Genomic DNA, 16,723 nt, shown 5'->3' on the forward strand with positions numbered 1-16,723 from the left:
CAGGGAGTAAGTTTTTAAACTCAAGATATCAAAGGTAGGTCCCTTGTAGTACCGCACTCAACTTGTTTCTCTGCGCAGCGGCCTTGTTTGTCAAGGTTCGTGTTTCGGAGTTATAGAGTTGAGAGAGGGTCATAACCACAAGTAGTCTCCTCATCTGTAGTGACCTTCTCGACCTTGGGAAGGTGAATTACAAAAAAAAAAAAAAAGGTAAGGAAATAGTTACAAGAGGGATTGAGAAATAGTTAAAGTGGTTAAAAATTGAAACCACAGATGCAGCAGGTTTTCCAGTAGGCAGTAAAACAAGACTCAGTTAAAATGTTTAGAAATTAATGTAGAGAGTTCAAGTAAACTCTTTTGTGAGATGGTGACAGGTTGTTCCAATCATTAGCTGTAGCAGAGTAGGAAATAGCTTTAGCAACAGAGTTTTTATTTCAATATCTAACAGTGCAAAATCAAAATTTTAAGGTAAGTGATTAATGCAATAGCTCTGTCAATAATTCAATTGCCACTTGTTACTGGTCGTTAATCTTCTTTTGCTGGTCTTTTAACCCACCATCATTGAATACAGTAGTTTATGTTTTGTTTCATGTCTTTACTATTATTTTCTTCTGCTTGAGTGTAACTGTAAATATATCAGCATCTTTATTTTAAGTTAATATTTTTTTTATTCCAACAGTTGCTCCTTATTTTCCATATTTCTCTTTTATCTAGCCATGTTTGTTTATGAAACTCTTCTATAGTGATTTATTTTTAATTTACAAATGTTTTTCATTTTAATAAAGTTTTTTTACAAAAAGTTTCTCAAATGTATCAATAACTAGTTTGCACAAATGATTTTTTTGCACTGTGTTAAATTTCCTTCATGTTTTTGTCTTATATACAGTGATGATTTGAGGATAGTATGATTAAGTATTACTTATTATTACTACCTTATATGACGTTTTTAAATGAAGTATATTTTATATAAACCAGTACTGATAAAATTTGTATACATGATGAACACTTATTAATATTAAAATAAATTAAATAATGAGTTTTTATTTATTTACTTAATTTGGTTTATTTAATTAATAAAGCATAATTAAATATATTTATTATGACACACCAAAAATGTTTATTTATTTATTTTTTTGTAAAGTAAATTTTGGATCACATAAAACTATGTACACTCAAAATAAATCTTAAAATTTTACAAAGAGTATATAGGGAAAATCTCCAGCTCCAGGATTATTATTTCTACAAAACCATGTCATTAAGAGTTAAATACAATTATGTACTTTTATGTATTTATTCAGGTTATCAATTTACACAAAACTTCTAACGTCAAATTTTGTGATTCTATTATCTGCATCTTTTAAAAAATGAAAATCATAAAATAAAACTGATAAAGCATAAAACAGTACATTATAAATATTAGGTTGTATACATTTAGTGTGTTCATTTCTTAATAGAGGCTTTGCATGGGTAAACTAAGTGTTAACAAAACCTTTACTAAAATTTATTAAATGTGACTAATGCCACTAATATAACTTTTAAGTTTGCTTTTTGGTTTCAAATTTAATATGACTATGATTAAAATAGAAATATTTTTAAGAATTATATTTTTGGTGCTTTTTTACATGAATTTTCAATGCGATTTTTCCATCTGAATTATTATCAATATAAACACCTTAAAAATTATGTAACATATACTCAATATTATCAATGAAAAGGGATAGCATTTCCTAATTATTAAAGCATTTCATAATTATCAAATTATTAGCATTTCATAGTTATTAAAAATTATTTGCAGTATAAAATTAAAATAATGATAAATATATTTTTTGATATTTATAAAATATGCAGAAACTCATAAATGAAACAGGGACTAAATATAGAGCAATAGAAATAGAGACTAAATCTATGTGTTAGGCTTCAAAAGCCATAAGTCGAATATTTTTAAAGTTCTTCATTTCTTACATTTCAAATGCATCAACAGTTACTTGAGGTTGTTCATTCCATGACTCATTCATTTATTGAATAAAAAATTTGTACATATTATAGTAAAAAAGTTTAATGTTTTAGAAAAAAGTTATATATATATATATATATATATATATATATATATATATATATATATATATATATATATATATATATATATGTTTAGGATAATGGAGCAGAATACGTATTTGCTGAAGATTCTAAGAAAAGAAGAGGTTGGGGGGAGCGAATGTTTTCAAGTGTTGGATCATTGTACATGGCTGGTATGTGCTTGAATTGAATACCCAATTTTTTTAATGCTTACAACAAAAAGAACACCTGTTCAGATTTTATTCACAATTTTTTCTTTTATTTTCTTTATTTTTTATTAATCATTTAATAAAATATTTTGGCAAATATTTATATTATATTATTAGAAGATTTTTATGGCTTCTAATTTCTCCTTTGTTTGACAAGTAAAGCTTCTTATCTGTGGTTAAGGTTACTTACCTAGAAAAATAATGATGATATAAAACTATTATTTACTTGTGGGTAAGGGTAGGAAGAACGTAAGAATCTTGGCTTGTAAATATCCTTGTGGTTACATTAGGAAGCTCCTTATAGTCAAAAGTTTGATTCCTCGCAAAATTCAAAATCTGAACCATACAAGAGAGGTGAAATAACAGATTCGCCCTTATTATTGGTACTATTAAAGATTCTCCAGAAGTCATGAGAGCCTGATTTTTGTAAAGAAATACGAGATTTCATAACCTGAGAATAGTGGGCTTTTGCGTTATTCATAACAAGGCATATATATATATATATATATATATATATATATATATATATATATATATATATATATATATATATATATATATATATATTTATATATTTATATACACACACACACACATGCACACATGTATATATATATATAATTTAAATGAAAAAATACAACTTTATAATGGGGCTTAAAGTTTCATGCCATTTGACAATCATCAGTCATATTATTCAAATATAAAATAAAAACTGTTATAAATAATACAAGTTTAGTTAGTAGTTTACTTAGTACAAGTTTACTATTCTGAAGAATCATGATGTTTTTAACAAAATCAAAATAAACAGTTCTTCCAATTGTTTGATTACATTATAAATTCCATATTTTCGACATCATTGACTTTTACCCTTCTATTAATGAAAAGCTATTTATCAATTCCATAAACTTAGCAGATGCGTTTCCATTCATGCTGATCATAAATCTTTAATTCTCCATGCGCGTTAGTCTTTATTATTTCCTAATGACCAAGTTTGGATTTAAAAATCCAGCTGTTTGTTTGATGTTACCATGGGTGTATTTGTTGGAGCGGAAGTATACCAGTTAGTTTGTATTTTTCTTCTCTTCCAGATATCGCAACTTTATAAAAAATCTGATTTTTGATTATACAGAGACGATGGCTTAGCAGTGTTCAAAATCGCAAGCGTTCCAAAAATGGAAAAAAATTAAAAAGCATTTTACTCAAATATTTTAACAAAACAACCTCTGTATTTCCATTCAATCTAATATGAAAATTGTTGATTACCTTGATGTTACATTTAATCTTATTTACTACATTTTTCAACCTTACCATAAACCTGATAGTATGTTAAATTATATCCATGCTAGCTCCAACCATCTATTAAGCCTTTTAAAACAATTTTTCAAAAGACTGCTCCTATTTATAAAGACGCATTAGAACTTTCACAACAATCTTCAATATCATTCAAATTTAAATGCTAATAAACGAAAAAGAAATATTATATGTGTAATCCTCCTTTCAGTAAAAATGTGGTAACAAAAATTGGACACCTTTTCTTAAACTTAATTGACTTGCATTTTCCACTACATCATAAGCTGCACAAAATTTTCAACAGAAACACAATAAAAATTAATTACAGCTGCATGCCAAATATTTGATCAATTATTAATTCACACATTTTGCGCAACAAACTCATCGCTAATGATATAAATTGCAACTGCATTAAGAAAACTGCATGCCCGTTAAATAACCAATGTCTATCAAAAAATGTTGTATATAATGCCACTTTAGCATCACCTAATCCTAGTCTTACAGAAAAATCTTACATCGGTATAAGTGAAAACACATTTAAGCTCAGATTTGCAAACCACCTTAAATCATTTAATGCAACCAGGTATAGAAATGATACAGAACTTTCTAAGGAAATCTGGAAACTTAAAGATGCTGGTAACATGCCTATAATTAAGTGGAACATAATTAAAAGATGCCAATCGTTTAACCTTTCTACAAAAAAATGTAAACTTTGTATCAATGAAAAATATTTTATTATGACTTTTGATAGTCGATTGCTACTTAACAAAAAAAGTGAATTGGTTTCTGCTTGTAGGCATAGGAAAAAATTTTTACTAACTTTGATTCCGGCAATTAAAAAATATTAAATCATGTATACTTGAAGCCAGATGCCGTTGCAATGCTAAACTTGTAATTTTTATAACGGTTTTTATTTTATATTTGGATAATATGGCTGATGATTGGTGAATGCAGGCCTTGTTAAGAAGCGCTACGCAGCTCGCATTTTGCTTGCGAAAAGGCGATTTGCCTACGCGTTCAGCAGTTTTGCGCTACACAAAAACTTATATCTTTCAGAATATTTAAATTATCTTTTGATTACCACCGTTAACGTGACGTTTATTCAGAAGAAATAAAAGCATTTAACCGCAATTGTAAAATAATAGATTTTTTTTGTTAAAGAAACAGTTTGTTTCATAATTTTTTTTTTGTTATTTAAAATTAGTTAAAAAAAAAGAAGTGTTTTAAGTTTTATCTTAAGGAATTAAATATATAAATTCCTTTTAAATATAAAAATTATTTTTAGTCATAATTAGTTTAAAAAATGCACGATTTATTTTGATGTAAATATTTTATTAATAAGATATTTTGTTTATTGTTAATTCAATAACGTAAAGTTTTAATGACGTTCATTTAATTTATGAAAATAAATTATGATCACAAATATGTTATCGGTAACTGATAAATAACAAAAAAAAACTTTATTGTTTAAAAACATTATTAAAAAGAGTTCACAAATTAAATAAGAAAAAATGTATTAACAGTTAATAAAATAACCGAAAACCAAATATAAAATCATAAGAAAATAAACAAATATTTTATGTTTCATGAAAAAAATATTTTTTCAAAATAAAATTTAGTTCATATTTGAAAAAAATAATAAAAATGATTTTTTTAATAAGAACTTAGATTTTATTTGTAACTTTTGTTATAGTGAGAAAAAAACAAACTGTTTGTATGATTTTTAACGCGTTAATAAAATAACTTTAATTACAATGCGGTACTTGAAAAGACGCTAGTGACGCAATATAACTTCTAACGATGCAAAATATATTTGCTGAGTTAAGTTACTTAGAAATGCGTTACGCGTTTTCGCTACGCAGCGAAATCTCGTAACAAGGCCTGTGAATGGCATGAAACTTTAAGTTCCATTATAAAGTTGTATTTTTTCATTTAAATTATTTTAATATTATTTGATCTATTTTTTTTAAAAAGATATTCACTCTTAAACAGACTAGAGTTGTATTTCCAGCAGCATACAACATTTATCAATATATATATATATATATGTATATATATATATATATATATATATATATATATATATATATATATATATATATATATATATATATATAAATTATGTATGCGTGTTTAGATGTGTGTTAACACTCTGACGTCACATTGAAAAAGATTGCTGCCAATACAACTAATGAGTGCCACTATATCCACTGAAAAAGCTGTATAAAAGCCGTTTGTTACATATTACGCTATAGGAGATTTATTACATTGTTATTATTTTATTTTTTTTCTCTCTGAATTAAAGTTGCAGTATTAAAAGGATACCATTTTATTTTATTTTTAAACTAATTCACTTTCAACAAGGCTGCAAGCAACCACTGTTTAGTTGGGAATTACTAGAATAAAAGAATATTGTTAAAGAGCTTGAAAAATTTTTGATAAAAGACTTTCTCTAATAACGCTAGCTAGTACTAGCGCATTAGCTCTTAGTTTTTTTTAATAAAAAATGTGCGCGAAGTTAGTTTTTTTAAAACTGACTTAATTTTGCTAAATAAATAGAAAAGATCATAACGATGTAAAAGTTATAAAATAAAGTTAAAATAAATATCAATAAAAGTTTAATTACATTGTTTCTTTCTTTTAAGCTTACACCAGTAAATACATTGTTTCATTTTTTAAGCTTACACTAGGTGGGCTCGACACAATCACAAAATGTTCATATATATATATATATATATATATATTATTATTATTATTATTTTTTTGTTATTCACCTCCTCAAGGCCGAGAAGGCCACTACAGATGAGGAGGCTACTTAATAGTGGTTTATAACCCTCTCCCAACTCTATAACTCCGAAACACGAACCTTGACGAACAAGGCCGCTGCGCGGAGAAACAAGTTGAGCGCGGTACTAACAGGGATGTGGTGGGGATCGAACTCAGAACCTCTCGCTTATGAAGCAAGCGCTTTACCACTACACCACTACCGCATTTACATATATATATATATATATATATATATATATATATATATATATATATATATATATATATATATATATATGTATATATATATATTAACTGTATATACATACATATATATATATATATACAGTATTGGACAAAACATTTGCAACCAACATCAAACAATGCTAAAAAGTGTTCCTAATTTTACATGTCTTAAAAACGAAACAAACTATACTACCACAGCAAACAGTTCAGGAGTCTGGAGTTATAGCATGCCATGACATGAGCAATCAGCTGACAGGTGACAGCACACAGGCAGAATTTCGTTGACAAGTGCCATTTTGCAGGGGACAAAACAAGTGCAACTTTTTTGGTTTGTTTCATTTTTTTAAGTCTGGTCCGTGTCAACGTCACGGAAGTTTTTTAATAATTAAAGGAAGTATTCAGAAGTTTCCACAAGTTTCCAGAAGCATGCAGAAGCTTCCAGAAGTTTCCAGAAGAAGCATCTGGAAGCATCCAGTAGCATCCAGAAGTATCCAGAAACATTCAGAAACATTCAGAAGTATCCAGACACATTCAGAAGCTTCCAGAAGCATCGAAAAGAAGCATCTAGAATCTTCCAGAACAGGCTCACACAGGTTCATTTTACTATATAAGAGACATGTAAATCGACATGTAATTCAGTCATTATATGAAAGTCAATCAGTCAGTATTATCAAGAAAGTTTATCGAAGTGAGTTTTATCAAAGTGTTTTATCGAAGAACATCAATACAAGAAGTGAAATACAACAAGTGTTTCATTAAATCATTACAGTCCACATCCAACCAAGACATTGTGTTCAACAGAGCATTATTGTATCATCACAAGCTAAATGTAACACGGTAAGCCTTGAGAAGCGTGATTATTTATTTTTATTATTTTTATGACTTCAAGTGCAAAAATGGCTCCCGACAGTCTTGGATTGGAACTAAGAAAGAAAATTATTGGCGATTACGTAAGTGGAATGTCACAAAAAAGTATTTGTGATAAATATTGCGTGAAAAATGGACCGTATCAAGACTATGTTCCAAATATCGTTCTACGAGGAAGTTGGCAGCAGATAACAAAGGTGGAAGACCGCGTTCCACCACTTCTAGAGAGGATTCTATGATCGTCAGATCCATCAAGAAGGATCCCTGGATATCATCAGTCGAGATACAAAAGCAATTAGAGCTGCCTGTATCGGACCAAACAATCAGATGACGTGCTGTTGAAGCCAGATTGTTTTCTTGAGGGCCTGCAAAGAAACCACTGATTTCATTAAAAAACCAGAAGAAAAGACTCCTGTTTGCTACATCTTATATTGACTGGAATGTGCAGAAATGGCGAACTGTCCTGTTCAGTGATGAATCGAAGTTCAGCATCATTGGGAGCGATGGCATTTGCCGTTTACGTCGACCGGCCGGAAAACGCCTCGATTTACGTTACTGCCATAAGACCGTGAAGCATGGTGGAGGCAATGTAATGGTGTGGGGGTGTTTTTCTGCTAATGGTCTAGGTCCAATACATCGAAACGATGGAATAATGGACTGTTTCATGTATAAAAATATCCTGAAAGATGTAATGTTACCTCATGCTGAATGGAATATGCCAATAAAATGGGTTTTTCAGCAAGACAACGATCCGAAACACACTGCAAAAGTAGTCAAGCAGTGGTTTCAAGACAACCACCTATCGGTGATGGATTGGCCGCCTAAATCTCCGGATCTCAACCCTATCGAGAACCTGTGGGAGATTGTCAACCGCAGAATTAATTGTGAAGGTGTTCGTAATAAGGATCAACTGTTTGAACAAATCCAAAAGGCCTGGGCAGCGATTCCACAAAGTTTCATTGATCACCTGATCGAATCTATGCTTCGAAGATGCAAGGCTGTGATCGACAACAAAGGATTCCCCACGAAATATTGATAGCGAAATACAGCTTGGTCATTTATCATTTCATTTTATCGAGTTGCTTTTGTTTTGTCCAGAAAGAAATCAACTTTTTTTAATACTTTTGATTAATTTATTAATTTTTGTGTACAAATAATGAACTTTGCGATGAATAAAACATGAAGAACTTTGTCTCCAAACAGTTACATAGTTATTTCTCTAAATTGAAAAAATGCAGCACTTTTATATAAAGAAATTAAATTAGCATTATTTGGTTGCACTCGTTTTGTCCGATACTGTATGTATATACATATATGTATATATATATATATATATATATATATATATATATATATATATATATATTATTTTTTAATTTTTGTTTTTAAAACATTTTCAGGAATATTTTCTGGTGGTGTTTGGGGTGTTATGGAAGGTTTAAGAAATCCTGAAGGCAAAACTTTCAAACTTCGTCTTAACAGGTTTTTGTTTTTATTTTATTTTTTGTTTCCTTTATATTCGTACTTCATTTTTCTTTCAACATTTAGTTTTATATAGAAATGATTGTGCCCTTAGTACTTTTCACCCAGAGTATTAAATTTTAAAAAATAATAATAATATTGTAGAGTTTTTATAAATATTACAGGTCATTATAAATAAATATTTTCATTACTAATGCTATGAATTTTTGTTTTTATTAAAAATAAATAAAAATTTATATATATTATTACATTAAATATAAATAATAATATATTTAGTTGTATATAGTATATAAATGAAAAGAAGGTAACTCAAACGTTTAAATTTAAAAAGTAAATTTTTAGTCATGACAATTTTTTAAGTATGTTATCATAAAGTATGTACTGATATCATGTACTAGATACAATAAATGTTCCTAATTGTTTAGGATATTTGATAACATAAGTTATTGATTACACTAGCTCAATTTATTGATCACAACAACCAAAGTAATTGAATTTTGTCTGTCTGTGTGGCTGTATAAATTGTTTGTGAGTATGAATTGTTTTTAGGTATATATCAATGTCTTAACACACTATGTCTTAATACAAAAGTGTTATGTCCTCTTTTTGATATTTTCAGTAAATGCAAAAAGTTTTATTGTCTCCCAAAATTGTTATTTCTAGAAAATTAGGTTGTTTATTTTATTTAATTTATTTATTTGTTTATTTTTTTAATTTTATCAGTGTATACTATGAATATTTTATCATATCAACATCATAAATGAAGTGAATTATTTCTTAATAGGATTTTAAAAGTCTGGACTTAGCACATTAATGCGCAAATCACAGTTCTTCAAATTGACTGCCAGGTTGAAACTCTCTTTGCTCCTTTTTTCTTTTCTTTTTACATTTAATCGATTATATGCATTAGTAAAAGCAATTTAATTCCGAAAAATCTGAAGTGCTAAGTATGTATATTTCTGATAAAATCTGAAGTGCTAAGTATGTATATTTCCAAAATTAAAACTTATAATTTTTTGCTATTTTTTTCCCCAAGTTTTATTAAAGTCAGCCATTATGGTCGTCAAAATAAGCCATCAACATCAATTTCATTTTTTTTTTTAATTATTCACCTCCCCAAGGCTGAGAAGACCACTACAGTCGAGGAGGCTACTTTTTGTGTTTACAACCCTCTCTCAACTCTATAACTCCGAAACACAAAACCTCGGCGAACAAGGCTGCTGCGCGGAAAAGCAAGTTAAGTGCGGTACTACCAGGGAAATGGTGGGGATCGAATATGGAACTTCTCGCTTATAAGGCGAGTGCTCTACAGCTTCATTACTACCGCATTATTGATTGTTTAAATTAAAATTCACTATACAGGTATATGTACCGCAAAACCAACCGTACCGCAAAAACCACAATGTTGGCTCAAGTGACCTAGCATGTAGAAAAAGATTCAGGATTCAAAAAACTTGATACAATATGATAGCTAATATGTCAGCCTATAAATTAAAGCAGCTTTAGTGGTTTTTTTTATTTGTTAAATACTTTGGTATTTGCAGTATAGTAAAAATTTCAATTATAAAAGTGTGTAGTTTTTTTTGTTTTGTAGGAGCCTAGAAGCCGTATGAGAGAATAAGTTAGCAAAATATAGTTTTTCTATTACCTATGGATTATAACTAGATGCTGAAAAAAGTTTTTTTTTCTTCAGTAGTTATAAATCTTTATAACACCCTCATAAAGAAACCAATTATTTTTGTTGTTTTTGGGGTACATTTTATAGAATTCACTTTATAGACTATGTTTTGAAGTAAAAAACAACAACAATAAATTACCATTGTATTTGATTTTTTTTAAAGAAAATAATATATATTTTTCTTAAAAACATTATTTGAACACAGCAGTAATAACACAGACATCTAAAATGGCTGCAGACTTGATTAAATTACTATAACAATAGGTTACTACAACAATATTAAGATAACATAGATAAATAAAATAGTACTTTAACTGATTACTTTAATTCAAAAAAAGATTATTGATTGTCGTTGCATTCGTTATAATGGTTGTATATCAGTCTTTTAGATGTGGAGAAGTGCTGGTTTGCTGGTAAAAGCATAACCAGTTTAACACCATCAACTCTGCAACTCACTTTGCTGCAAATTGAATGGAGAACATTAAGACAATTAGGACATTGCTTTAGGCCAAAAGCCACATTTCCTTTGTTTGCAAAAACATTCAACTTTACATTAAATAAATTTTTTTTTGGCTTCCTTCTTTTGCTGTATCTTTTGTCACTTCTCTTCTTTTATATCTTTCACTTTAGCTGCAACATCTTTTGCACGTATTGAACCATAGACCTGAGTAACATGAATAGATATTATTTCAAGGTTTGGTTTGATTGATACTAAAAAAACAACTTTCAAGTAAAAATTTAGGTTTTGCTCTAGGTTCAAACACAAAGTAAGTTTTAATAAATTCTTGCAATTATTATGTTCTAAAAATGTTATTGATTTTTAATATATAAAAAACACGATGCAAACTTTGTTTAAAACACTGCAATGACATCTTTAGAATCAAGAGGTTACATAGAATCAAATATAATCATAGTAAAAAGCGAGAACACATGTATAGCCTATAGAATGTCATTTTAAAAATCTATCTTGTGTTTTTTGTGGTGCATTGGGTATTTTCTCCAAGATTAAGTTAGGAGTAGCTGGTTTTATTTAAAGCAGATCAAATAATATTAGGACACGCCAAATTTCAGCTTCATAGGTTCACTAGCTGCAGAGATACAATTGATAAATTGAATGCGGTTTTTGGGGTACACATACAAAAAACAACAAAAGTTCAGTTAACAATAACAACAAAATTATTTCTTAAAAATATATCAAACTAGCTGGGAAGAACTTTAAGCAACTCTAAACACATTCAAAACAGTTTTTCTCAAAAGCAAATAATAAAAAAGTTATTGAAATGTGCTTTTTTTGGTGTTTTTACGGTACGTATTCCTGTAGCAGGTTTTAGTTTTCCATATTTTTTGTGTCCTATGGTTCACCCAAGTTTTTTTAAATTTGTGGTGAACAGCTTTTTGTTCTGCATAGTTTCCCAAGCTAATATTATTGTGTTTTATAATGGGAAGAATATGACACACTAAAATATGTATTTTCCAGGAAACATTCAAATTGTAGTCAAAAATATCGTTTGCATATAATTGGAAACTAAAAACTGAATGTTTGAAGTCTTCAACTTTAACAGAAATATCTGTACCCATTTCTAAACCGAACACTCCTGATTTTGTAATGAAAACTTACTAAATTATTGCTAAATTATCAAGCGTTGCAGTTAAGGTAACATGCCTTTCCAAAATATCTAACGAAGACATAAATCAATTAGCAATCCATGTTACCCTCTCATTAGTATGTAATGTTTTCAATCTGTAATGAAAACCTGGCCAAACATAAAAAAGCATAATACTAAGTTTATACACAACTCCCATCATAATGTGGAGCTCCATTAAAGTAAGAAATTTAAAACTATTTTAATAGTAACTTGGAATTACATAAAAAACTATAATACATTGAATCAAACTGTAATGTAACAAAAAGAATCAAACTTCAATCAACCTTATTTAAATTATAAAATAGTATTAATATACCAAGACAAGTAGCCCACAGATTTTCTTATTCACATTTAAAAAGTTTAATTCTTACTCAACATTTGTCTGGATATATAGTAGTGAAGAGGTTTTTCTAATAATATTTCTATTTATCTAAAATGCAAAAGTGATTCATTAATTAGATCAGAGCTAATATGTTTATGTATCAAAATTAAAAGCATAAATGAAAGATATGCAGCCTTTCCTTTGTTTAGACTAATTAGGTTTCTTTTGCAGTTGGAACAAACTGCTGAAGGACAAACTTTAACATTAGAATCAAAGTTTGGCCAGATTTATTCTTGAATTTTTTCATGTACTGAAGGTACATGAAAAAATTCAAGAAGTTATAGGTGTTAAATTTGATCTGACACTTTTAACAAGCAAACTGCATAATTTGAAATCCGAGGCCATGTTGAAAAGTGATAGTTATATCTGGAAAGCAGCCTTAAATAGCCTATTTTGACCACCTTAATGCCTGACTTTAATAAAACTCCATAAAAAAAAGTAAAAAATTATAAGTTTTAATTTTGAAAATATGCATACTTAGCACTCAGTTCAGATTCTTCTGACACTTAAATTTTGTTTACTAATGCATTTGATTAATTAAAAAAATCTGGAGTGGGGAGAGTTTCAACCTGGCAGTCAATTTGGAGAGCAGTAAAATATGTGAATAAATTATGATTTAAACTAAAAATGTTTTTATTTTACCAAGTATAATGACAGTAAACTGTTTTAATTTAAATCTTCTGATTTTTATGACAAGTTCATGGATACCAATATCAAGATTTTTAAAATAGGTAGACATAGCACTTATGTGCTTTAAGGTATCAATATGTATTTAAAGAGAAAAAAAATTTCTCAAGAATTATGTTTTTGTAAACATGATAAGTTTTTAATAAATTTCAAATTATTTTAATTTTATCAATATCTTATTTATAAACAATGATGGAAATATAATAAAATAATAAAGGTAGTAATAAAATGATAAAAGTGATCTCATAAAATAATTACTCTTATTTTTTCAAGTTTGTTAAATGGATGTACTCGAAGAGGACCTTTTCTTGGAAATAACTTGGCTGTTGTAGGTTAGTATTGTTGTTTTCAATTTAGAATTTAGAATATCAAGTTTTACGGTGAAGTTGTGTGTGTGCGCGTGTGTGTCTGTGTAATATTCTACTAATTTATTGTAATAATTTATCTTTTAATAACATTAAACACATGTTTATAAAAGAGTAGAACAATAAATTAGTAGAAAGTTACTTATCAACTTTTTTATATTACTCAGTGTTTTGTCAATAAAGACTCATAAAAATCTTTTTCTTTTGTATTTATTACTCTACTACCTATTCTACAAATATATATATACATATATATATATATATATATATATATATATATATATATATATATATATATATATATATATATATATATATATATATATATATATATATATATACATATATATATATTGTATATATTGTATATATTGTATATATTGTATATATATATATATATATATATATATATATATATATATATATATATATATATATATATATATATATGTATATATATATGTATATATGTATATATATATATATACATATATACATATATATATACATATATATATATATATATATATATATAGACATATATATATATATATATATATATATATATATATATATATACATATATATATATATATATATATATATATATATATATATATATATATATATATATATATATATATATATATATATATATATATATATATATATGTATATATATATGTATATATATATATATATATATCAGGGTGTCTGCCAGATCAGGTAAAAGTCAGGGAATTCAGATATCTGCAAAAAAAATCAGGGAATTATCAGGGAGATTAGGTTAAATTTTGAAAAAATCAGGGCAAATGGCTTTTCATCAAACTTACATAAATTAAACAAGTTGTATTTGGTACATGTAATATAAAAGTTTATTTGGCAGATAATTTTATGAACTTCTCTTGATACATTTAATGTGGGTTGTATTATTGTTTATATTTTTGTGTAATTGTTGAGTTTGCTGCCGAAGCGAGTTTCATCACTTGTTTCATCAAACAAAGTTCAATTTTGTGTGACTCTTCATTCAACAAAATAAATTAAAGTTTTTTACTGTAACTGTTTCTTCATGTTCAAAAAGCTTTTATCTAGTTTTTTATGGCAAACATTCTCCGAGCTTCATGTTTTCCTAACACATACAGTTTACATTATTATTTATATATTATTTATCAGATCATATATATTTATAAATACTAGCAAAAAAGGATCAATAAAATACGTCCTGGGAGGTTTAATTGTTTAAACTCTATCTTTTAGACTTCTTGTAACAACTTTCTGTATTAAAAAAAAAAGAGCAATATATTCGTACAATTAACAAAATAATCTACAATAAATTGTCAACAAGAAAAGTTCTTATATGTGAAATTATATATTCGAGGATTGATAAAAATGGGTTTAGGTCTTCCTTTTAATTTTTATATAATTTAATTTAGATTTGTAATTAAATGATTAATAAAATTATTATAAATGTTATATATTTATAAATAAAGTTATTAAAAGTAAAAGATAAAATAGTTATTAAAAATTACATTGATTTAAATTATAACATTGTTACAATATTTAAAAAACTATAAGTAAATGGTATGAAAATTAATGATATGTTAAAAAATAGTTAATATTGAATACTTCTTTAATTATTTATAACAGTACCCGCTTATAAGGTTTTAAATTAATTACTATCATAAAAAGTTTTTAAAACGTTTAATTTTTCCTCTGGAATGTATGCTATAACACATATACTCACACACACACACACACACACACACACACACACCTGTTACAATGTGTCACAATTCCAAAATGATAATAATTATTATGATTATGATCATCATTATTTTAGATTTTGTGGCACATTGTGATGGAAAGTGAGGTAAATTTCAATCACAGTCTTTAGTATGACGATCATGTGATTATGATCATCGGTTTGATAATTTAACTAGTGAAGTGAATATGAACGAAATACGTACTAGTCGAGTGAAGTGGGTACTAGTAAATATTACTGCTTGTCTTTAAATAAGTAAAGTTAAAAACAAAAAATTTTAAATAAAGTTAAAAAAAAAAATTATCATAAGTAGTCAGCTAAAAAAGTCCAACTATTTTTGAGGAAGAAATCTTATACGATAGTTTGTGTTAAAGAGATTTCATTGTTAAAATAATGTTATGAGGTGTTTTAAGCTTCATTCAAAGTAAAGTTTAAACCTATCAATAGTCTAGCTATGGTTTTATTATTCGCATAAATTTTTATATTTAGCGTTAATGTATGGGTGTATTAATGCTGCAATTGAAACAGGCAGAGGTGTTGAAGATGAGTACAATTCTTATGTGTCTGCTGTTACAGCTGGCGCTCTTTTTAAAAGCACAGGTTATCTATTTCGTACTTTTATTTTTTTTGTGTTTCATTTGTACTAGCATAAATTATAATAAAGTTTTTAATATTAGCTGGACCTCGCGCTATTCTTATTGGTGCTGGTCTTGGTGGTTCACTTGCTCTTGCATATTCTGCTTCTAATAAACTATGGAACAATCGTGGTCAAACATGGAGCTCATCCCAACCAAGTTGGGCTTGAAACTTTATACAACTTAACTGTAAATTTAATATGGTAACTAAGATAATCGTTTTATGAATTCCTTGATATCTCAGTGTGCAGCTCTTTTACACAAGAGATTTTTGTCATTCGTCAGTGTTCGTATAATACAATAATGTCAAGTGTATATTTATATATATTATATATATATATATATATATATATATATATATATATATATATATATATATATATATATACACTCACGCAAGCACACATATGACAGTGTAGAAGACTAAATTTTCTAAAATATATTGAGTACAGTTTTATCATTTAGTTTAAACCCTGTATTTTTGTAAAATGATGAAGTCGAGTTCGTTAACATTGTTTTCTTTTTTAAATTACCTTTTTTAAATGCTCGTATTATTGGTCTTATTTGTGACCAGTATTTTTTCGTCCTCTTTTAATTTTTGTGATTTTTTTATTTATAAAGATATTTTTTACTTA

The 16,723-nt window shown here is 27.3% G+C and overlaps 1 protein-coding gene across 1 annotated transcript in view; it reads left to right on the forward strand.

Annotated features, from left to right (window-relative positions):
• The window catches only part of LOC100212978 (mitochondrial import inner membrane translocase subunit Tim23), a 39,708-nt gene extending 23,392 nt beyond the window's left edge, over positions 1 to 16,316 (forward strand). Inside the window, exons 3-7 of the mRNA XM_065795871.1 lie at positions 2,150 to 2,246; positions 8,852 to 8,933; positions 13,600 to 13,658; positions 15,943 to 16,053; positions 16,131 to 16,316. Of these exons, the coding sequence (XP_065651943.1) occupies positions 2,150 to 2,246; positions 8,852 to 8,933; positions 13,600 to 13,658; positions 15,943 to 16,053; positions 16,131 to 16,258 (477 nt within the window). The 3' untranslated portion in view covers positions 16,259 to 16,316. The remainder of the gene's footprint in view (positions 1 to 2,149; positions 2,247 to 8,851; positions 8,934 to 13,599; positions 13,659 to 15,942; positions 16,054 to 16,130) is intronic.
• The last annotated feature ends 407 nt before the right edge of the window (positions 16,317 to 16,723 follow it).

Source organism: Hydra vulgaris, chromosome 04, assembly GCF_038396675.1.
Source record: "Hydra vulgaris chromosome 04, alternate assembly HydraT2T_AEP".
NCBI lineage: Eukaryota > Metazoa > Cnidaria > Hydrozoa > Anthoathecata > Hydridae > Hydra > Hydra vulgaris.